At 46.1% G+C, this 23,844-nt stretch overlaps 1 protein-coding gene across 3 annotated transcripts in view; it reads right to left on the minus strand.

Moving 5' to 3' along the window:
• Window positions 1-23,844, minus strand: part of LOC135895998 (polyunsaturated fatty acid 5-lipoxygenase-like) — a 443,319-nt gene that overhangs the window by 32,659 nt on the left and 386,816 nt on the right. For all 3 annotated transcript variants that reach the window (XM_070535007.1, XM_070535009.1, XM_070535008.1), the window contains 5 exons: window positions 16,902-17,206; window positions 15,049-15,306; window positions 12,083-12,127; window positions 11,635-11,760; window positions 1,608-1,705 (listed from right to left, as the gene is read on the minus strand). In XM_070535007.1, coding sequence (XP_070391108.1) covers window positions 1,608-1,705; window positions 11,635-11,760; window positions 12,083-12,127; window positions 15,049-15,306; window positions 16,902-17,206 — 832 coding nt within the window. The remainder of the gene's footprint in view (window positions 1-1,607; window positions 1,706-11,634; window positions 11,761-12,082; window positions 12,128-15,048; window positions 15,307-16,901; window positions 17,207-23,844) is intronic.

Raw genomic sequence — 23,844 nt, forward strand, 5'->3', positions numbered from 1 at the left:
ACTTCATTCGAAAGACAACCAGACAACAAAAAAGAAGAAGCAAAATGCGGGACCTTCAGCCGTTTACTTCTCCCCAACCCCAGAAGCGAGTGTCCATCCCGTACATCAGAGGTACCAGCGAAGCGCTCAGCCGAATATTAAAAAAAGAAGGCCTCAAAGTGGCGCACAAACCAATAAACACTTTCAATATCCTCCTCCCTAAACCAAAAGATCGTCCACCAAAAGAAAAAGCTCAAGGCGTCGTCTACAAAATCAGTTGTGCTGACTGTCCGGCGTCGTACATCGGGGAAACCAAACATCTAAAAGAAAGGATCAGACAACACGAGAACGACGTCAGGACATTCAACCGTATTCGCAGCGCCGTCGCTGAACACTCTGAAGTCGCCGACCACAAAATTGCTTTCAAGGAAACTGAAATCCTTCAAACAGAAACGAACTGGCGAAAGAGACTACTACTGGAGTCATGGCACATTCAGAATACGGAGAATAACATAAACCGTGTGAAGGGCAACCTACCCTCGGTCTATGTCCATGGCCTTGGCGACATGACGAAAAGAAGAAAAGGACGCACAGCCAGATAGACTCCCGCTCGTTTCACCAACACAGAACGTCGGCGCGACCCTGTAACCTCCCCCCCCCCCGCGGCCCATCAAGGGCACCCTCGTGAGCACTCCACCCAGCACCGGTCATCGCAGCACCTTGGAAGCGGTCAACAACACAACCCCCCTTTCCTTTTGTTCCCCCCCACCTTTCCGTCTGTGGAGTGTCTCCCCACCTCCCGTGTTCCCCCCCCCCCTCCTTTCTTCAAAAAAGACGCTTTAAAAGCGGCACACCGCCACCCCCCGAAGAACAACCCCCTGAAGAAGGAGCCGAATGGGCTCCGAAACGTCGGGCTAATAAAATTCAGTTATTAGGTTGGAGTCAGTCTCAAGTTCTACAAATTACGTAGTACAAACATTGGATATAAGGCAAGGTTAAATCTGATATTGTGAAGAGCTGAAGGGCATGAGCTACTTTCGCAAACATCAGTGTTTCAGACTGCAAAATTGAGCGTGGCCAATGGTGCTTTCGTTGCAATGTTTGATAACACAGTCCCTCCCCCTACCCATCTATCTGAATTCCAGCTAAAGCAATACTTGAAATATATAAGGTGGTGTAGAAGTACTTGATTCGTTCACTTCATTGAGATAATAGTTCTGGCATTGGAAAACAGTGCTGCCGTCAACAGTGCTGCCATCGGCCACGCGTACGGCTCCAGTAGTAGGAGGCGTGAGAACCTCCCTCAATCGACGACGGAGGTTACAACTCATTATGGACGACTGGGCTCCAGTACCTATTACCACCGTCAAAGGGACACCTTTGACGTAAACATCAAGTAAGTTCTGGTTACTTGGGAGGATCAATAGAGGATTTCGACAGGACGAAGATAATGCAGCAATGTTTTCTGTCCAGTCCTGTTCCTGCCGCATTCCTGTCTGCGTCTTTCGCTCGCACGCTATTAATCTGTTACCATGATTACATCTGTGAATATTAAACAAAGTATGCAATCTCCTTAGTCATTTCAGATTAGTAGCGAAACCAAATGAAAGAAAGCAGCGTGCACTCACTTTTCCGGAATGGCTTTGCAAAGTGTTATGAGAAAAGGGTTGACGCCTTGAACCCGCTGTAGACCAAACCATCGATCTTCGTTCCAGTGATCGAGACACTGCATAGAGAAGTAAGTTGGCGAATGCTGTGAACCCTTGAGAGAGATTAAAAGTACTTCGGGAAGATTACTTCGGGAGATAGTAGCTTCGGGAATAGGTATCTATCTCAAATAGTCCGGTTAGTGTCTTTAACAAGGTTGAATAGAGCACGGGTTCAGACAGGGACACACTGCGCTCAGAGCCACACATTACGCGGAGCCGTTTTACGCGGTAATAGCTAGATGTGTATGCTTTTTTTCTCTTTCATTCAGGTGTTTCAGCCAGTTGAGTGCAGTTATTAAACCATAGTGTAACCCTGCAGTGTGAAGAATTCAATCACCCAATGGCAAGAGAACGACTAATCTTGCTCATTGCTCAGAAAAAAGGCAACAGCAAAATAAAGGGCTATCTGCCTGCTCCAGAAAATTGAAATACATAGCGGTTTAAGCCAGCAGGCAGTTTTTGAGGAGATGTTTGACTGCTTCAGCAATGTTCATCATGCAGCAATTTACTTGTCGGATCTGCGATTTTCGATACAACTTTTGTTGACCCACTTAACGGACAATATAAACGGGAAAGTGGAGAACCAAATCTCCTTTCGTGAGTTGAGTTGCCTTTAGTGACATGAATTTAGGCTCCGTGGGAGCAAGAAGCTAAAATAAACTGTTGGCGATCTCACGAGGATGTATCAAACGTTTTGAAGACAAGGTCCTCTTAGTTGACTTCACACGTATTTGGCGTATCTGGGATCTGCGTATCTTGTACCCACTTCTAGAAAAATTAACAGCCCTCTTGCACCTCTAGAAAGTGGTAGCAATTCGCAAATGGTATCAAAGTTTAGGTCTCAACGAGAGAACAAGTGAAAATTATTCGCAAACGAGGTGAAGCAACGGTAGGGGGGTACTTAGCGCCAATATAGTCGAAAATTACCACATTGCACGATACTATTGTAGAGAGTGTACCACCGTAGATATAGACATGCTCAGGCAAAGCTGCCGTGCGGGAAGCTTTTGGGAAATAATGCGAGTTTGTTTGGGCTAAGCATGGTTCACGGGAGGCTGCAGTGTCTGAAAGGTGGCTTTGCCATGCACAAAAAATCAATAACTCGTCGCAGAGTGGGTAAAATTAACTGTGCCGGCGGAAATCAGCGCCAATATAGTAAAAAATTAGCCACATTGCTCCACAAACTGTTTTATCTGCGGAAGAGGCCCAGCTGGCCTATTGGTACCCCAAAAGATGTTCACCAAGTGTCTACGCTAAAGAACACAATGCCGACGTAATTTGGTGTGAAATACAATACGAATAAGACGTGAATAATAAACATGAACAAGAGACAAAATAGACAGATATTATCAACATTCAAAGAGTCATTTGAACCACCATGTACGCTGAACTTGTCTTCTCTAGCGTCGACACTTGGTTGACCCTTTTTTTATCAACATGTATAATAATTAGATCTGCGTCAATGAACTGCTGCTAGTGTAATTATTGAGGTCTGTGTACATACGTGCGCAATGACCATGCTAATATGTCTTACGTTTAGAACGCAGCCTTTAGGTGCCCGTTCCTGCGACGAGCGTCAGCGTCGTCCCTCGTTACCGAGCGAACGGGCACAGCGAAGGATGAAAAAGAACGCGGAGCGTAGCGGGAGATAAAAAACGGCGATAGCGAAGACAGCGCAAGGAGGAAAGCGAAGGAGGAGGGTGCAACGGAAATATGAGGCGGAAAGCGGAGGAAGAGGGTATGGCGAAATCATGAGAAGAAAAGCGTAGTGCCACGGGAGGATGGGCTTTGCGTCGATGATAACTATACTAGATGACCCCAGAGTAGCGCGCGTCGTCCGCATGGAAACAAAGCGCTGCATGAGCTAAGGTATGTCTGCAGCGACTGCTGTGGATCGCGCCCACGCGTCAGCCACGCGCCGCATCTAGTGATCTCCCGATTACCGAGGCAGTCGCGCCACACTTCGCTCCGCTTGCAACGTGCCGCACGAGACAGATTGTCAGCGCCAGCCAATATATCGATAATTGAAAACACGTATACAGCTGCACTAAAATTTCGCATTAGGGAATGTTATAATCGTCGGTGAATTTTTTTGGATGTGATAGTAGAATTTAGCGTGTTAAAGTTTGTAGATTTCATAGGCTATAGCGCCCAGCTAATTTATGATGAAATGAAGACTGTCTATGGTGATTATTGTCCATCATATGACACTGTTGTGAGGTGGAAAAAAAGTTTCCAAATTGGTCACATGTTCCTCCCCGATGAGCGTAGGTCTGGCCGACCCTCGTGCACTGATGATGCCGTCACCGTGAAGTAAGCGAAAGCTTTCATTCTGCAAGGTCGACGAGTAACGAATAAAATGATCACGCATGGAGAAGGCATAAGTTATGGTATCTTGTGTAAAGTAATCCATAATAAACTTCATATGTCTAATACCTGTGTCACACGGGCACATTTGGAAGGCCTTCCAGTCAACGGCCTTTGAAACGCCACAACTCTATTGACTCAAAGGAGTTATCGCGCTGCTACACGGCACCATAGAGAGAAAGGCCGTCGAGTGGTTCAGGCGTTTCTCGCAAAATTGTGTGGCGCTGCGGATCTTTATTTTCGTTTTCATGTTACGAAATGTTAAACAACATTAAAACCATTTAAAAGCACTAGAATTTCTTTTATGTTTGTTTATACATTAAAAAAACTGTTTATGCATTGCCATACATATATGTTAAGTTTTTAAGTTGTTGAGTAGCGAAACTGCGGTAACGTTTGCGCCGCTCGATGCGGCTGCCGTTTTGGTGTCGGTTCGCACATGTCAAGTGGCAAAAACACTTTATTGAATAATGAATAACACTCATATATAGTATTTTTAGAGGAGAAGAAGAAGTTTGGTTCGGCACAGTCGCACTGCTGTCTCGCTCCCTAGTGTTTTTGACTTTTTTCGACGTTTTGTCAAATAGATTTGTCGAAGACGTCGGACGACTCGCCAAGGTACCTTCCCTACCGGAGGCCGGGGGGGCCTTCGCCTCCCGTCGCTTCGATAGGAGCCTGCAGAAGAGCCCGATCTGGTAGCGGCGAGAGCCCCGTCATGACTACGCCTGACCTGACACCGGGGCAGAGGCCACCGACTGACCCTGAGAGCAACCGTGACTGTAAGCGATACAAAGCTACAGAAACAGACGACGAGTCTACGCTTATTGATGATTGTGACATAGCTGACATCACAGATCTGGATGATGAAGGCTTCAGGCTTGTGCGTGACCGCAAGAAGAGGACCGTCGGAATCCCAGTGATTGTTACGCCTGCCATAGAAGGAGCCGACCTGAAAAAAGTAAATCCCATTGTTCTGTCTACGGAAATTGAAAAAATTCTTGGCGCATCGCCAGTTAGGAGCCGATTTACTGCTCAAGGAGCCCTGCTTCTAGATGTACAGACAGAAGAGCATGTGAATTCCCTTCTCAGCTGCAAGTCGATCTCAGGGACTGCAATCTCAGCACGAGTGCCCAATTCGTACCTGCAAAACACGTGCATTATTAGAGGAGTACCGAAGTGGTACACTGACGAAGAACTGTTGCTATACCTTAAACCACAAGGAGTTTACCATGCAAGGAGAGTCATGCGACGCGTCCAAATTTCCGAAACCGATTGGGAGTCCAGGCGAACCAGCTCCGTGGTTCTTACGTTCGCTCCAAATACAGACCGTCCAGAGAAGATCAACTTGGGCTTCACAAGACACGAGACCATTGACTACGTTGAGACACCACCTCGGTGCTTCAAGTGTCAGCGCTATGGACATGTGGCCAAGTACTGCCGTGGTGAGCAGCGGTGTAAGAGATGTGGAGGACCGCACGATTTCAAAACATGCGCGTGCAGAGAGAACGTTCTATGTGCAAACTGTAGTGGTGGTCATCCAGCTAGTTATAGCAAGTGTCCTACGCGGGCAGCAGCAATAAAGCGTAAGAAAACGTTTATCTTGGGGCCAACAGGGAACGATGAGAAAAATACGACGAAGAAAACGACAGAAAGACACAGAGAGTCAGACCCAATGAAATGGAGCTCAAAGAGTGAAACTGATTTCCCAAGCCTGAAGCCTTCTCCAGGAATCCAGGACACAGTGGTGCCATCGCGCAGTGGACCGGCTAAAACAGTCAAATCAATGAACAGAGGCCCCGTAGAAGAGAAGACTGCTGAACAACTGGAACAGCGAAGTTATGTGTCTGTACTGCAGCGACCCCAATCGCGTTGCGATGAAAACACACCACAGGAGAACTGTCAGCAGGTGCTACGTGCTCTCTTCAAGGCCTTGCGATCACACATAGAGAAGATGCCGGCTAGCTCGATGAAGGAAATGCTCGAAGTAGTCCTCGCTCTCGAGTCAGTGATTCTCAGCTCTACCTCTTCTTAAAGCACCTAGCAATATGGATGCGGTCAGGACACAATGTTCACCATCTCGTCCACAGGTGCCACTTATTATGCAATGGAACTGTGCGGGTCTTGCGTGCCATTTACCTGAACTGTCGCTTTTCTTACGCAACATGCCTGTGCCAATATTGGCCCTGTCCGAGGCTGGTCTTCCAAGTTCCAGAACAATTGCTGGTTATGTCGCACATGGAAACCAAAGTATTCCAACATTTCCGAACGGAAGCGCCATGCTATATGTGAGACGTGAAATACCACATTACGTTCTACCAGTTCAAGACCTTTGCAGCAGTGCTTTGGAAGTCACTGCTGTACAAGTGTGGCTGGGAAATCGAAGCCTCAGCATGGCCTCCGTGTATGTGAGCTCTCGCCTGAAGGTCTCGATGGGAGAAATTATCAGAGATTTCTGCAGCCGCTGCCCAGCTCCTAGGATTATATGTGGCGACTTCAACGCGCACCATACTCTCTGGGGCGACAAGGCGACTGATGGACGTGGAAAGCAAATTGTTAGCGCTTTAAACACCGAGGGACTCTGCGTGGCAAATGACAAGCAGCCTACGTTTTTCCGACCACCGGCCTCTTACAGTATCATTGACTTGACGTTACACTCAACGGACATCCTCGCATCGTCAACGACTAGTAAAGATAGACTGGGCAGTGATCATTTTCCTGTCTTCGTTAACATTGCTGGATATCGAACCAACGGCCGAAGATCCTGTCCTGTGACGCATTGGGGTACGTACAGGGACGGCCTAAGCGAATCATCTGGAGACCTGTTCGCGGACATGCTACGTATCAAGAGATTGGCTACCGCTGAGCTGAAGCTACCCGACCACTTCCCCGCTCCCGATCTAAAGCTCAAAAATCTATGCGCTGCCCGTAGAAGAGCGGAACGGAGGCTGATGAGGACGAAAGGCAACCCATCAATGAAGACTATATATAACAGGATTAACGCAGTAATTCGACGTTATACAAGGAAACTAAGAAGAGATCAATGGGCATCATTTTGTGCAAGCCTATCGGTCTTCACGCCAGTTCCACGGATATGGTGGGTCGTTAATAACCTTGCTGGAAACTTTCGACCAAACAAGCCATTTAAGCCCTAGCATTGAAGTTAGGCAAGACACTCGCTTGTCTTACGAATGACTTCGCTGAAATATACTCTTACGGAAGGTCAGCTGGCACAACCAACCCGCCACCGCCGCTATCGTCGTCTATAATGGATGCTCCTTTCACACTCAGAGAGCTGGAACTAGCTATGAGCAGCCTCCGACGTCGCTGTGCGGTGGGACCTGACCTCATCAGTAATCAGATGCTGACTAACCTACCGGTTGAGAGACGGCGTGATTTGCTGGCATTTTTTAACCAAGTCTGGGCTAGTGGGGCTATCCCACATTTATGGAAGGTAGCATGGGTGGTACCGGTTCTGAAGCCTGGAAAGAATCCTGCAGCTCTGGACTCATACAGACCGGTATCACTGACCTCGTGTGCAGCGAAGCTAATGGAGAAGATGGCGTGCACAAGACTCACTTGGTATGTCGAGCAGGGTCGAAAACTACCATCGTGCATGACTGGGTTTCGGCAGCGTCTAAGCGCTCAAGACAATGTGCTGGACCTGCTAAGCCACATAGAACATTACAGTGCGGATGGCCTGTCGACACTTGCTGTTTTCATGGATGTTTCTAAGGCTTACGACTACGTATCTCAAAGAACCATCATCAGCCAGTTGCAAGTTATAGGCGTCACGGGTCATCTCTTGCACTTCATACATACGTTCCTCAATGATCGTCGCATCAGAGTTCGTCTTGGCGACACTTTGAGCGATGAAATACGTATATTTCGCGGTGTGCCACAGGGGAGTGTTTTATCTCCCTTATTATTTAACACTGCCATGAGTAGCCTCCCAAATGTACTAAACCATCGAACACCAGTGAAGATATCTATATATGCCGATGATATCTGCATTTGGGTCTCCGGCTACCAGCATCGCCGTCTTGCACGAATAGCCCAGGGAGCAGTAAAAGCCATTCAGGGCCACTTGGCAACAACTGGATTATCACTATCAGCAGAAAAATCATCATTCGTACTATTTCCTGGAGTGAAAAGAAAATCTACACGTTTGACGCTGAATTTGGACGGATACCAGATTCGACAAGTCACCAACGTCCGATTTCTGGGCGTTACCTTAGACCACAGGCTACTCTGGCGCCGCGGTGTTGACCACATTGTGGCGTCATCGTCACCCAGGCTACATGTGCTCAAGCGAGTCGCTGGCATACGCTGGGGCAACCACCCGACGTCCATGCTACGGCTACATACAGCGTTGGTTACAAGTCGAATCCTGTATCAGCTACCTCTGATGTCACCCTCAGACAGCCAATAAGAGCGCTGAGAAGCCATCCACAGAAGAGGTATCCGACTTTGCCTTGGAGTCCCTCAGCCAGCGTCAAACAAGAAAGTGCTCTACGAAGCTGAGTCACGCCCTCTACGACTTCAGGCTTCCCAGGCTCTGATGATCCAGCTCCTACGATTGAGTGAGTCTACGCCCGGTAGAGCGCTCTTACGACGTATAGGTAACAGGCCGCGCTCACATTTTTATGCAGCATTGAACACGCTTCGCGTATTAGGATTGCGCTGCTCGAGACAGAGGGAAAGGATAGAACCACCCTGGACATTCGAGGACATCACATGCAGCTTAAGTGTACCACGATTGCAATCAAAGAGCTGCATTCCATCTGCAGAAGCCAAGTCATTAGTCCTGGAACACCTGAACACGATTTACCCGAGTCACCTACAAGTATACACAGATGGCTCTGTCAAGGCAGACGAAGACCACTGTGCAGCTGCATTCTATATTCCCTCTCTAAGATATACGTGGTCTGGCCGTCTGGACTGTGTAGCCTCGTCGAGAGTTGTGGAAGGCGCAGCAATAGCTTCTGCTCTGCGCAAATTAAAGACTGCCTCCGCAGAACGTGGTTGTCCTTACGGACTCAAAGGCCGCATTACAACAAATATACCGTGGTTTGCCATCCCTCAAGTTCCCACGCAAATCACTAGCCATCGTGAAAGAGCTCAACAACAAAGGCTTAACAGTAAAGTTTCAATGGATTCCTTCCCACATTGGTATCTTAGGAAACGAAAAAGCTGATGCGCTTGCATACGCAGCGCTCTATCATCCTCCCAAAATCAAGGCCCCAAAGAGTAATCAAGTGCAAAAATCTGAAATTCGAAATCACTTTGCGTCGCTTTGGGTTCCACCGCATATGCCCTGCGTAACCAAGCGATTGCACCGAGAGGAAGCCACACTTCTATATCGAATAAGGACAGGATCTGCTAATACACCGGCCTGGTTATTTAAAACGGGGCGAATCAATTCTCCGATCTGTTCGGCATGCAACGAGACAGGAGACATTGAGCACTTTTTGTGGTCCTGCCAGCAATTCCAAGATGAAAGAGACACTCTCCTGAAGAATCTGCAAAGCAAGAACCTTCCGCATGCGCGCCTGCAACACCTTATATTTCCCGCGGGATCAGTTATAGCCCGAAAAGAAACTTCACGTCTCCTCATCGAGTTCTTAAGAGAGACTGGTTTGATGGACACATGGTGAAACCCTTCAGCGGTATTGTGCGAGACGCTCGGGCGGAGCAATTGCCGGCCTTGTTCGCCAGGCTAAACCCGCCTGTTGCTACAATTCACCACCACCACCACCACCACAGTATTTTTAGAGAATTTGGTTTGATTTGTTCTTTCTAACCGTGCGTACGAGCACACTGTGAACGAGAGGGCATGTTCGCGCTGTTTCCGCTTCCGTTGCTCAAAGGCCATCGAGATTTCGATACAGTTGTAGCGTGCTCCGTTGACTCGATAGACTATTGACTCGGCGGCCTTCGAAACCGCCCGTGTAGCAGCTCGAACTTGACCTTTGAGTCAACTGACTATCGGTTGGAAGGCCTTCCAAACGCCCGTGTGACACGGGTATAAGGTGTTTGCACGTTGGGTACCTCGATTGCAAATTCCTCTCCAGTGGCGAACCAGATGCGACCTGTAGATACAGATGCTAACTAATTTGGAGCACGATGAAGATAACTTTAGTTGTTTCGTAACTACGGATAAATGTTGTGTCTGCCTTTATGACCTAGGAGACTAGAGAGATAAGCAAATTGTTGAAGCTCTGTGATTGCCCTCCGTCTAAGACGGCGTAGTTGCGACGGTCTACAGGGAAGGTCATGTTGTTGGTATTTCTAGGATTGCTGTGGAGTCATCCAGACAGACTGCCTTATAAAGGTCTGACTATTAACAGAACATACCTGCGTAGCTAGCGCATTAATATTCCATTGTTACTGATGACCCTAGAACCTCTCGTTTTGGAGCAGGCAACATGTGTACTTTGCAACAAGCACTAATTGTTTACCAGCGGAATGTACTACGTTAAACAAACCTCTTCCGAGTAAAATGGGTTCAGTACTGAAAAAAATTAAGACACGTTCCGAAGCAAAAACGCCATGGTATACTCCTGAAGGGCGTCCGCCTTCTCACTGATGATGGATTTGTACACATATTTTAAACTGTCACTGGGGAAGCAAAATAATATCGCTATGAATTATTGCAACATCCACCTTATTCAACAAATTTCTCACCAAGTAAATACTTTTTATTTCAAGATGATCGGTGATATGATGCTATAGATGAAGTCATTAAGGAGGTCTAACAGTAGTTATTTATGAAATTTGAGAAACCCTATGGAGGATTGAGAAACGTTTAGAGAAATGTGTGAATTTGAATGGTGACCATATATGGAAATCCTAATAATTATTATGTAAAATAAAGTTTTTCATTTATTTGTTTCTTATGATCAGAATCTTTTGATACACTCTCGTATATCGTTTCTTGCGAGGATAACGAATGAGTGGGCATCATTAGTAGTATGTCGCTGTGGAGTGTGTTGCACATTGTAAGTGTTTGTTCCACAGGCCAGAAGTTATACATTTTCTGAAAAGTCGTACAACATTGGATAACACAGATTGAAGATTGTAATGGGATAATCCAATAGATATGCGCGATCCCCGCATGTGGTAGACAGGGCGCAAAGTGGAATTGATGCTCATAATAAATGGCACCTGCACAAGCGACTTCATGTAAAGTCTACAATGAGGATTTCTTTAAGGCAGTGAGTGTCTATATGAGGAGCATTTTGGCTCAATGACCTGGTTTTACATAGAACACATCTGTCACTTATTTTTTTTTATTTACAAATACTGCTGTCTCAGTTTCTGAGACATAGCAGGAGTGAGTACAGAATAATAATTTTTAAAAATTACAATTTCAAGTACTTTAAACAAAATTCACCAGAATACTAGAAAACATTAACAGAATACATAATTACGCAATTCTTTTTCAAAATCCTCAGTACCGAGTCTTTTTATTTACAAATACTGCTGTCTCAGTTTCTGAGACATAGCAGCTGCGTTGTGGGCTCTGCAAACAAGATGCCGCTCAACGTTTGCCAAGAAGCGATTTGCTTCAGGAACTTACTCTGGGCTCTCCAAGGCTGTACTTGTAGACCCGGCGCAGGTCGTCCATGGACTCCCAGTGGGTGACCTTGATCATGATAAGTTTGGTTTCGACCATCATCCTTGCCTTCATCGACACGATGTCCCACTGCGGATAACAAAGACGATAAGAAAATTTACGATGCGAGAGGTGCATGGACAGCCTTGTCGATAAGTGGCAACGAGGCCACGAGTCAGTGATGTTGACGAGTCAGAAAGAACCGGTAGAACTGATAAAATAAGCCCGCGTAGCTAGTGCATAATTATTCCGTTGTTACTTGTGACCCTAGAACCTCTCGTTTTGGAGCAGGCAGCATGTGAACTTTGCTACAAGCACTAATTGTTTACCAGCGGAATGTACTATGTTAAACAAACCTCTTCGAAGTAAAATGTGTATGCGCAGAACAAAAGTACTGTGTGGTATTCCTCACCTTGTATTCGTGACTAAACTGTTCATCCTCGGGAAGGCGGTAGGACTGGAAAGATCAAGACATAGATAAATGAATGACCTTTTATGAGCATAATCCTAAAATGCGTTAATCATTCCATCACGGAATGATCATGCGTTTTCGAGCAATCTTTGCGTGAATACACTGACGCACGATCACAGCCGGTCATAATCACCACCCACTACCATAACATAGGATCACGTTCGGCACAATGAGTACGAGTTATAGCTAATGCTCGTTTTGCAGGTTTGTAGTCCCCAAGAATTGTATCACTGTCTTCGTCACCCTGCCCTGCTATGCCTTACGTGGTCAGCATCCGAAATTGTTTGTTCCGACAGCGGTCTATGATCAACGCAAGTTAACAACCTCTCTTTCCGCCTATCCCCCTGCTTTTCTCCTTTCTTTCGCCTGTCTCTTTATTTTTGCGAATGGCAAATGTCGTTTGAATTAAGTCACACGGCGCTTAGGCTTGATTTAATGCAACGGTATGCCCCTTTCCAACGCAAGCGTGCCAAAATGTGCCAAAAACTATCGCTTACACTCTGTTCGCAATAAGAGCCAGCCACCCATTAAGAGGAGTCCAGCCGGCCGTGGTCCTAATAGTGGAGGAGCCGTTGAGAATAATTACCGAAAACAAATATCTGCTATTCCACAGTTCACGTAATGTGAAAGAAATACGAGTATTCATTATGCAAACTAGAAGTGAGGCGTGCAGACAGGACACAAGAGTAGAGAAGTGGACAAGTGTTGTCCACTTCTCTACTCTTGTGTCCTGTCTGCACGCCTCACTTCTAGTTTGCATAATGAATCCTTACCAACTAGCTCAGCTTTCTGTCGTTCAAATACGAGTATATCATTCCAGCCTCCTGTGGGCACATTGTATCTCCTTATTGGCGAAGATAGATATGGTTGCATTGTGTCCCGACATTGGATTCAGACATGAGGTCTTTACAAAAAAAGTCTTCAATTGTCCAAGCAAAAATAAATTCTGACAGGTTGTGTCAGGGACGCAGCCACAGCACGCGAAACGTCTCGTGCATGCTAAGGAGAGTGCATAGGCACTAGGGTACACAAATGATGCCAAAGAAATGCACAAGTAATCTTGATTCATGCATTAGAAAGCTTACAAGCCTAACTTATGTCACAACTACTGGGAGTAATACTGTTCGTGCTCGCTCCGTACTCGCAGTGGCAAATGCGGCAAATTTGTTCGGGCTGGTAAAGTCGCATAATGAACAGTGCAAGAAAGACGGGGACCAAGAAATAAAATGCTGGCTCTCCCGTAATCGAGAGCGGATGTAAGCATGAAATGGCTACCGGCAAAGCATATCGGTTGGAGCGATTACGACGATTACTCACAACCATCCCTACCCTCCCACTCGAAGCCTCGCGCGCGACGGAAGACGGCTCGCTTCCTCCTCGCTTTCCTCCCTTTAGTGCGCGAGATTGAGCCGCGATCGCCGGCTTCGCTTTCACGCGCACGGACAGCTTACGCCGCGCGGCGGTGATTTTATCGCCCTTGCACTCGATACGGAAGGTCAAGGCGATGCCGACGACAGAAATGTGCTTGTAGTGTCCATATAACTGCTATCGCAATAAAAAGTACTTTGTCACTCTACTGATGTGAAATAGTTAAAGAATTTCCCAGGCGTAATGGTGGCGTTTCCGTTGGCAACCGCCATATGAGGTGTGCGATGGTGATCATATTCCTGCCATCATGCCAATCATAGGATAAAAAATGGAGATATAGTATTGAAGAAAAGAAGGAGCGCCAGTCATCTTTGTTTCTTGAAACTTACTCTCTGAAAACTCGTGGTCCAGGTAAAATTTCCATATGTACTGGCCTCCTGGGGTGAAAAAAAGTTCGGCAGAGCCGATCTTGCCATGCCTATCGACGGTATTGTGTTTAGCAGAGAAACAATATAGCGACACAATGTATCACCACCGTCGAAATGAGTTACGTATGAGGCGTGTACTGCAGCGGATCCTTTCTTCCGCGTTTTCTTAAGAACATTCACCGCAATGTTGCGGCGCCGCCGCGAAGCTTGCGCGTGGCCTTCAACATGCATGGCGTGCCGGTGTGTGGCGAAAGCTGAGAAACGCGTCATGCGGCAGCCGGGCTCCTCTCTCGCACTTCTTTCTGCACACACTGCGCCATCTAGTGGCGATTCTGAGAAGTCCGCGCGCAGCCTCCGAGACGACAAACGTGGGGCGCCGGTGGGTGTGAAAGCAGAGAATTGTTGCCTCGCTTGCAGCGCGTCCAGTGGCGCAAACTCATCGGCGCAGGTTGGCAAGATGTTAATTAAAGACCAGCACATGCCCAGTGCATTCGTGGCGCAGTTCGCTAAAGACTCAGTGCACTTGTGACGCAGCTTGCCAAGCGTCGGGTTGCTCAAACCGAGGAAACCGTGAGGCGTGGGGTCGATACCGCCCAGATTTGAGGAAATTTTTGTCAGCATCTTTTTGTCATTGTAGAGCGGCACACACCGACTGGCACGTACCCAGTGACCCAAGTTGCCATTCAAGCGGTTCACCAAAGACAAGCAAAGACCGACTGGCACAAACCCAGTGCTCCAAGTAAGCGTCAGAGAGTTCCATTGAATAGCAGTACCATATACCCAAAAAAGTCCACTCGTCGAAACGCTGGCTCCCGCTTTTACTTGTTCTCACTTTCCTTACCATCTTGAATTTTCATCTCCCGCCTTTCATATGCACACGTTGCCACATATATACTCACTAACTAAAGTTGGTCGCATCGACGGTTACGAACCCTTTTCTCTCAGCGCAGCAGCCCTATGCTCTAAGAATTCGACCATGGACTACACAGCGACCCAGGTTGGCGGGAAAATGGTTAGGCACATACAAACAAACACACTTAGCCCTCGGAAGGTGCTTCAAGTATGCTAACACATTAATACGCGATAAGGGCAGCGTCACGGCTCTAGCACCTGTGTGGGTCCCTCCGGGATCCAGGCCTTGTAGCGGTACAGCTTGCGTTTCCGCTGCAGTTCCTGTCTCCGCTGGTCCTGGTGTGGGTCATCGTGGGGCAGCACACAGTCGTAGAGTGCGAGAAAAAAGTGCATCTCGGATGGCAGCCACCGGTGGAAGGGGAACACGTACAGCTCACCCGACAACTGGTCCTGAACCTCAATGCGGTCTACGAACCATGCGTGGCCGAATCCGAAGCTGTCGCGCCATACTTCCACCTGCAAGAGCATGGGTGCCCGCCATTGTGAGCTCGGGGAGACACGACGAAAAAGAGGAGCCATCGAGTGACACTGCCAGTTCTGCTGCTAGTTCTTAATGTCACAACTAGCATATAGACTGAGGGTAAATGCTTTCACTGCCTGCTATAACACATCCATGGAACTGAAAAGAAAGACTTTCCATTTGTGGTGGGAAGTGCAAGCGAAAAAAAGACACGTGAGAAGAGCCGACGGGACACGAGCATTTGTGGTTCGCGCTTTCTACGAGCAATATCCACTATCTTGTCCGGTTTTTTATGTTGGCTCACACCAGGAGCAGCCGAAGACAAATCGGCCAGCTGGAGCTTCGTAACACGCCACTGAGCGCTCATGCTGCTCCACATGAAAGTGAATAAAAATAACAATTAGAATAGCCCATATGCATGCTAAATAACATTCGCCGCCTAGGACAAAGAAAGGTGAGGATCAAAATGCAGAGGGAATGTGCACGAAGCTGAGGAGGCTGAGTATCCTATGTGATCCCGGGCTCTATTCAGCGGCATGACATTCGATCGCGTAAATGCAGTCACTTTTGCAACATCACCTGTGTGCGCGTGATTCGCATGTTCAAGGCAGTGTATTCCCACCATAGGCTCATAGGAACCCCCTTCATACTTTAGTAAGGAGTTTCATAATTCTCGCCACCTAGGGTTGACTAAAGGCATGAAAACGTAGGTGACTGGAAAGGGACAGCAGAACACGCAGTGATCGGGAGAAGCACTCTCGTATACGGTTCTCTTCTGTTGTTAAATCTCTCCCATTCAGACGGCCAGGCCACATGTGTGTCAGCTCTAGCAATTTCATGAGCCCAAGAGTCTGAAATGAAAGAGCGACCAAAAGAAGAGGAATCAGCGTCTTCCGATACGATACCAACATCGTGAGACGGTGAGCCAAGTTCCACTAAATTTTATGAGGGAGAACCCAGTAAAAATATATACACTACAATCTCGCACGCTTTTATGCCACTTCTCGCACTTGCTATACAATGTCTGTTCATAGACTTCGTGAACGCAATCCTTTAAATCTCAGACGTAACCTGGTTCGTAATGCATGTGCCTCTCCTCACCTACAAGAAGGCAACACCCTGTCTCCTTCCCGCCAATAACTGTTGAAATGTGGCTATTTGACGTCTTTCTAACTCCTGCAAGTTGGTCGTAGGGCCCGATCAAAACATGTGATCTATTGTCTGGAGCACATTTTTACACGATAACCTCTTGTTGGGACCATACAGCTCCCACGACTTGTGCATCCTGGTCCCTTGCTTTTAGCACTACACCATGAAGCAGTGACGACAGAAGGGGCCAAGTAGTCAAAGTGAAAAAAAAGAAACCCTAATATATATGGGAGAACAGGGGGGAGAACTTGAGAGAGTAGCTGCCTTCTACTCCTAGCATCTCAACAGATGAATATGGGAGCGCTACCCGTCCTCACCACCATTCTTCCAGAAGACACACAAGCATGTCGACGTGGGAAGACAACAACAGACAGAAAGAATGAGATTTCTCCTCATTTACGACTATCATGCTGAGCGAAAGCAAACGTCCAGGAATTGATACCTTGGCGAGCGCTCCGAAATTGTGGATTGGTTTGATGGAGAAGGACGACGTTTCGCCTCGTTCGTGGTCGTTCTTGAAGGTGTGGTTGAGCGTGATCACGGGAGACTTCCGGCCGTCGACGTCGTGCAACCGCATCCAGACGTTGGCATCGGTGCCGGCCCCACGTCGGTCGCCCGTTACCACCGAGATGCAGAAGCCGCCCTCGGTGAGCGAGTTCATTCGCGCCAACACGGGGCCCATGGTTGATCGGAGTGCGCGCAATGCCGCCGCTTCGTTCACGCCAGGGATGCTCGCGCGTTCGGCAGCTGCACGAGAAAAGTTTTTGAAAGAATGCGTCAAACGCAAGCTAGAAACTACTCGTAGAAACAAATACAGACACTGAAGCAGACGAACCAAAAGCTTTAAGGGTACAAAACAGCGAGATAGATCAGGCATTCGATTTACTACATATAGAGGCAGCCGTTTTACAGCGGCCAGTAACAGGCAACATCGTAAATGCTGGCATAAACTTTCTGGACACGACAATATTCATCGATAATGGGGCACAAAAGACAACGCTGTATAGGAAACTTTGAGACAAACAACAGTACCTAGAATATATGAGCCACCATCCCAGACATTGCAAACAAGGCATCTTTAGAGGCCAAGCCACACGACGACGTTGAATTTGCGTTGAAAACCAAGACCACGTAGATAGACTCGATCACCTTAAAGAAACCCTGTCAAACAGGAACCACCTAAACCGTGCCCTTCAAAAAGCCTACAGCGATGCAACCAAACTTGATCGAGCCGAGGTCCTTTAGCCCCTCTCTAGGATCACAAGAACAACGCCTCTTCTTACTGCTAAGTTCTCAAACGCATTCCCAAACGTGAACAACATCCTCAGTAAATACTACCCAATTCTCACCAGCAACCTGAAACTTAATCAGATTTTTGCCCACCCGTTCAGAGCAGCCTACCGACGCAACACTAATTTTAGGGATATTCTTGTGCATGCCAAACTATGGACAAAGCCGAAGTTGGGAACCGGTCCCTCTGGCCGCCCCAGGTGCTCTACATGCAAATATATTCAATCTACTACTACATTAAAAAGTACAGCGTCGAATTATTCACACAAGTTAACTTGGAGTTTCACCTGCACATCAAGCAACGTGGTCTATCTACTGTCTAGAATGTGCCGCTTGTAGTAAACAATACATAGATGAAACTGGACAACAAATTCATAAAAGACTCAACGGCCACCGCGCAGATACAAAACACAATTTACCTAAAGCAGCAGCCCGCCACTTCAATGAACATGGTTATATATTCGACAAAGCAACGCTCTATGTACTACAAACAAATTTCCGTTCACCTCGCGAGAGGAAGTATACGGAATCATACCTCATACACAAGTTTAAGTGCCTACACCCAACGGAAATTGATTTGGCACATGGCAACTTAGAATATTTAAAAGCGGTAACCTAAATCTGAAACTAATATCACCAAACAATGCATAAAACCCATTCTGCCCCCAGCTAACCTTAATTCTCAATCTCACCTTTTCCTCCATTTCCAATTTTTTCCAGCCTACTACTCAGTTCAATATACTCTTTCATGTTTTTACCTTTATATCAACTGTACGGCCCATTTTCCTATGTACACCTGCCCTCGCCCGCTTCTACTCATGTCACCCTCTTATTTGTTATTCCGGTTTCGGCTCCCCGCCCATTTTTTGTCTGTGCTTTATTATATATATTTTTGAAACAGACTCACATACACATTCTAATGTCCCAGACGCCAGGATACTTTTTCGGCTCCTCAGCCACACAGGATATCACCACTTCTGTATGCCGCCGTAACGACACTTACGTTAAGCTACTGTGGATAACGTCCCTTAAAGACCATGCCATTGCCTTCCAGTTACACCATGCATTGTACCCCAGGCACCTTGTCACCGTCTTAACTCCTTCAAAATTACCCGACGCATTGCTGCTATGCTAATACAGTCATTCTTTCAACTGATGTCTTTTTGGGTCTTTTTTGTTACTCGCGCACCAACCGCCTCGCCGGCTCTTCTAAAGCTACAAAAACATGTCGCCAACGACACCCCTGAATGCTCCCTAACCTCTCGCTTCCTCAACACCCTCCCATGCCCTTCTTTTTCTTTTCTTGTTCATTTACCCATTGGTGTCCTTTCTCTCTTCCTTTCTTTTTTTTCTTCTTTTTTTTCTCATTTTCTTTCTTTTCTTTTCTCCCCGCCTTCCCATCCCCCCGCTCTTGTCCCTTCGTCTTAAGAACCACGCTTACAGACGTCAGGCGACAGTGCTCATTCTCTTTGAAGTCTCCCCCTTTACAACCAGCCGCCACTGACAAGAGCCACATGTGACGTCACTCTATAACCCTACTAACTCTACTAACCTCGCCTTTGACGAAGATAGCTCCTCAAATTGAACGTTGGCCAGCTTTTCTGAGGCACTTTACCCCTGTAAACACGCACCCCAGGTATTTTATTGTATAATCCCCCATCACTCAATGCTCCGACCGGAGCCTGTGATGTACCTTTAAAAAAATAAATAAGACAGTTACTTAAGGTAGAGTTATTTAGGGCACACGAACCCACGACCTTGCATTGCGTGCACCTTGTAACGAACATTATTGGTCACATGACGTTGCGGCGCTTCTGCTGACGTGGTCGCAATGCTTTCACATTCATCCACGTACGGATAACAAAGTTCCCCTTGAATTGTTTGTACCGTTATTTTTATGTTGAATAAATATTCAGAGCCCTTCCAGTTTGTGAAGATGCAAGACCAGCGAAGCTGTCTTGCTCAATGGGTATATTAAGTTCTACATGGTGGTTATACTATATGGGTTAAATAGAAGAAGAAACACACAACTTCGTTGTTTGTTTTGCCTTCCTATATTTATCTGTTTTCTTTTTCGTTATTTATTTAATTTATTTTTACTCTTTACTTTTTACTTTTAACCAGTAGGCAAGCTCTCGCAAGTATAAAAGACCTAATAAAGAAACGACAAAGAATGAAAGTGTCCAACTAAAGAGATAAGATAGAATTCGCTGAACTGTCGAAACGGATCAACAAAGCGAAAATAAGTGACATTAGAAATTATAACGTGAGAAAGACTGAAGAAGCCGTTAAAAATGGACGCATCCTGAAATCAGTGAGAAGGAAATTTGGCATAGGACAAACCAAGATGTATGCACTGAAAGATAAGTTGGGTAATATCATCAGCAATCTCGAAGGTATAATAAAAGCAGCGGAAGAATTCTATACTGACCTGTACAGTACCCAGAAGACTCAGGAGTACTCCATTCGAAACAATAATGAACAGGATACAGAAACTCCCCCTATAACTAGAGATGAGGTCAGAAGGGCCTTGCAAGACATAAAAACAGGGAAAAGCGGCAGGAGAAGATGGAATAACAGTCGATTTAATCAAAGATAAAGGAGACATAATGTTAGAAAAACTAACGGCTCTCTACAAAGTGTCTATCGACTGCAAGGGTCCCAGAAAAGTGGTAGAATGCAAACATTATACTGATACACAAGGGAGACGTTAAAGAACTGAAGAATTATAATCCCGTTAGCTTACTCCCAGTATTATATAAAATTTATATCAATATAATATCAAATAGAATGAGGTCAACACTGGACTTTAGTCAACCAAGAGAACAGGCTGGCTTCAGGAAGGGATACTCTACGATAGATCACATCCAAGTCATTAATCAGGTTATCGAGAATTCGCAGAGTTCAATAAGCTTCTCTATATGACTTTCATAGGTTAGGAAAAAGCATTTGATTCAGTAGAGATACCAGCAGTCATAGAGGCATTGCGCAATCAAGGAGTACAGACAGCTTACGTAAATACCCTGGAAAATATCTACAGAGATTCCACAGCCGCCTTAATTCTAAACAAGAAAAGTAGGAAGATACCTATAAAAAAGGGGTCAGACAAGGAGACACAATCTCTCCAATGCTATTCACTGCATGCTTGGAAGAAGTAGTCAAGCTATTAAACTGGGAAATTGAAGTAGTAGCTTAGCGCAAATAAAACCACGGACACAAGGAAGACAAAGACAAGCGCCACGCATAACTGTTTAATGGAAGGATAGTGCATATATATATATATATATATATATATATATATATATATATATATATATATATATATATATATATATATATACAGTAAAAGCTCGTTAATTCGAACCGCAAGGGGAAGCCGCTTCAGTTCGAATTAACGAAAGTTCGAACTAACGAAAGTGAAGGAGGGCAACAGTACACTGCGATTTGGAAGCAGTAGGGCATGTCAGAAAGTGATGGCGTGTGCCGCGGGCACACGCCATCTTCAAGTCGAAGCTCTGGGTCCGACTGTGCCACATCACCGATGTCCACCGAAACGAACGTTAGCCGAGGGTTAACACCATCCCAATGAATCGCGACGGCCGATACCTCCTAAGCTGAAAACAGAGGTGCACAACCGATGAAGACTGCCGAGACAAAGACGGTGAACATGTGAAGGTGGCGAAGGCCCTGATTCGTTGGTTCTTGATTGCAAGCGCAGCTGCGACGTACTTGATTCGCTGTGTTTTGGAGCTTGCCGTGCCATCTCCGCACAACATTAGCAGCTGTACAAGATTTGCAAAGCCTCCGAGATTCGCAACGGGCAAGAAGTCTCCGAGGTTACGTAGAACGGAGAGGCGGCAGCCGCCGCTGCCTTCTGGCTGAACCCGCGTTGGTTAGATTTTTGTCCGATTTTGCCTTCTCTCACCGTTCTCTCCGTTTCGGAGGCAATGCAGCCTTGTGTGTAGGCAGTAGGCGCGTTTCTCTGGCCGTGTGCCAGGCGAGCGTAGTTCGAATTATCCGTGAGGAAACCTTCTCGCGTTCGAATTAATGGACTTTTTTATACATAGACCTCTATGGAGCTTGGCCGGACCAAATCGTACAATTCGAATTATCCATAAATTCGAATTATTGAAGTTCGAATTAACGAGCTTTCACTATATATATATATATATATATATATATATATATATATATATATATATATATATATATATATACATACATATATATATATATCCTCTTGTCACGCATGCGCCTACCAAGCAGAAGAGAATCCAGTAATGTGATGGAAGGCTCACTCACACATCTATCTCTATTCTTCTTGATAAAGAAGGCCTCAAGAGCGAGCCTGGAAGACGCGTTGCCGCTCCTGCCAAGAATAGTTGTCGCAGAAAATCGAGCGTCGCAACCACACGCGGTAACATGAGCCACTAAATGTGCGCCCTTATCCTCTTTATTCTTTAGTTTTTGCGCATGTTCCCTTAAACGGTCATTCACACAACGCTCAGTTTGATCAATGTAGAGCTGCCCACAAGGGTGCAAGGGAATTGCACCCTTGTGGGTGACTACTACTTCAAATATGGACGACCAACTAGCCCAACACTCAACTCTTCTAAACTGGGAAAGTTTAGGAGTAATGATCGACGGTGAATATCTCAGCAACTTTCGGTTTGCCGATGACATTGTTCTATTCAGCAACACTGTAGACGAGTAACAACAAATGATTGAGGACCTTAACAGTCAGAGTGTGAGAGTAGGGTTGAAGATTAATGTGCAGAAAAACAAAGATAATGATGAACAACCGGGCAAGAGAACAAGAGTTCAGGATCGCAGGTCAGCCTCTAGAGTCTGTGAAGGAGTACGTTTACCTAGGTCAACTAATCACAGGGAAGCCTGACCATGAGAAGGAAATTACCAGAAAAATAAAAATAGGTTGGATCGCATACGGCAGACATCGTTAGCTCCTGACTAGAAGCTTACCGTTATCATTGAAAAGGAAGGTATACAATCAGCGCATTTTACCTGTGCTGACATATGGGGCAGAGACTTGGAGACTGACAGAGAAGCTTGAGAACAAGTTAAGGACCACGCAAAGGGCGATGGATCGAATAATGCTAGGCATAACTTTAAGAGACAGAAAGACAGTGGTTTGGATCACAGAGCAAACGGGTACAGACGATATTCTAATTGACGTTAAGAGAAAGAAATGGCGCTGGGCAGGTCATCTAATGCGCCCGATTAGATAACCGTTGGACCGTTAGAATGACAGAATGGGCAGAAAGAGAAGGGAAGCGCAGTAGAGGATGGCAGTAGACTAGGTGGTGCGACGAAATTAGAAAATTTCTGGGTGCTAGCTGGAATCGGTTGGCGCAGGACAGGGGCAATTGGAGGTCGCAGGGAGAGGCCTTCGTCCTGCAGCGGACATAAAATAAGATGATGATGATGATGATGATGATGATGTTTGTAAAGCTATGGTATAATACAAAGATCATCACGGGCAATGCACGCACGTGAGAAGTGGAAAATTATATACAATGTTGGGCATTAATTTGACCCGAAAATGCGTTACTATATTTTTTTTACTTGAAAACAAAGTTATTTTACTTTTCATTAATATTTGTGGTCTGGGCAAAAAGAAAAAAAATAATAACGCTTGTGAGATGGCACGGAAGTGATATGACCTTGATATACGTCTCTCGATACAAAGCTTTAGGCAAAAGGGTCGTTACATCGCCGCAACTGCCATTCTGTCATTGGATTTGCTATGTCCAGAAACCTGTCAAATGCAATTTATATAGCTTTACTTTAACTTTCTATCGTTTTGCAGCCCAGCCTTTTCCAAAAGTGCGGACCCATGTCCTAGTGAAAGAGAGTAAAAGTGGCATGATTTGGTAACAGGCGACAACTGGTTTGTGTTTTACATAAGCTGAATGACCGCGCTTTCAAAAGGCGGAACAAATGTTTATAAACTAATCGTCTGTTCGTCTAAATTACATGTCTCACGCTAGAACCAGAAAAAACAAGGGCGTCTGTGAACGTGACACTTCCTCTATTTGCGTCACTTATCTTTTGCCTCTCTGTTGTGCACTTCCCGC

The sequence above is a fragment of the Dermacentor albipictus genome, chromosome 3, assembly GCF_038994185.2.
Source record: "Dermacentor albipictus isolate Rhodes 1998 colony chromosome 3, USDA_Dalb.pri_finalv2, whole genome shotgun sequence".
NCBI classification, from domain to species: Eukaryota; Metazoa; Arthropoda; class Arachnida; order Ixodida; family Ixodidae; genus Dermacentor; species Dermacentor albipictus.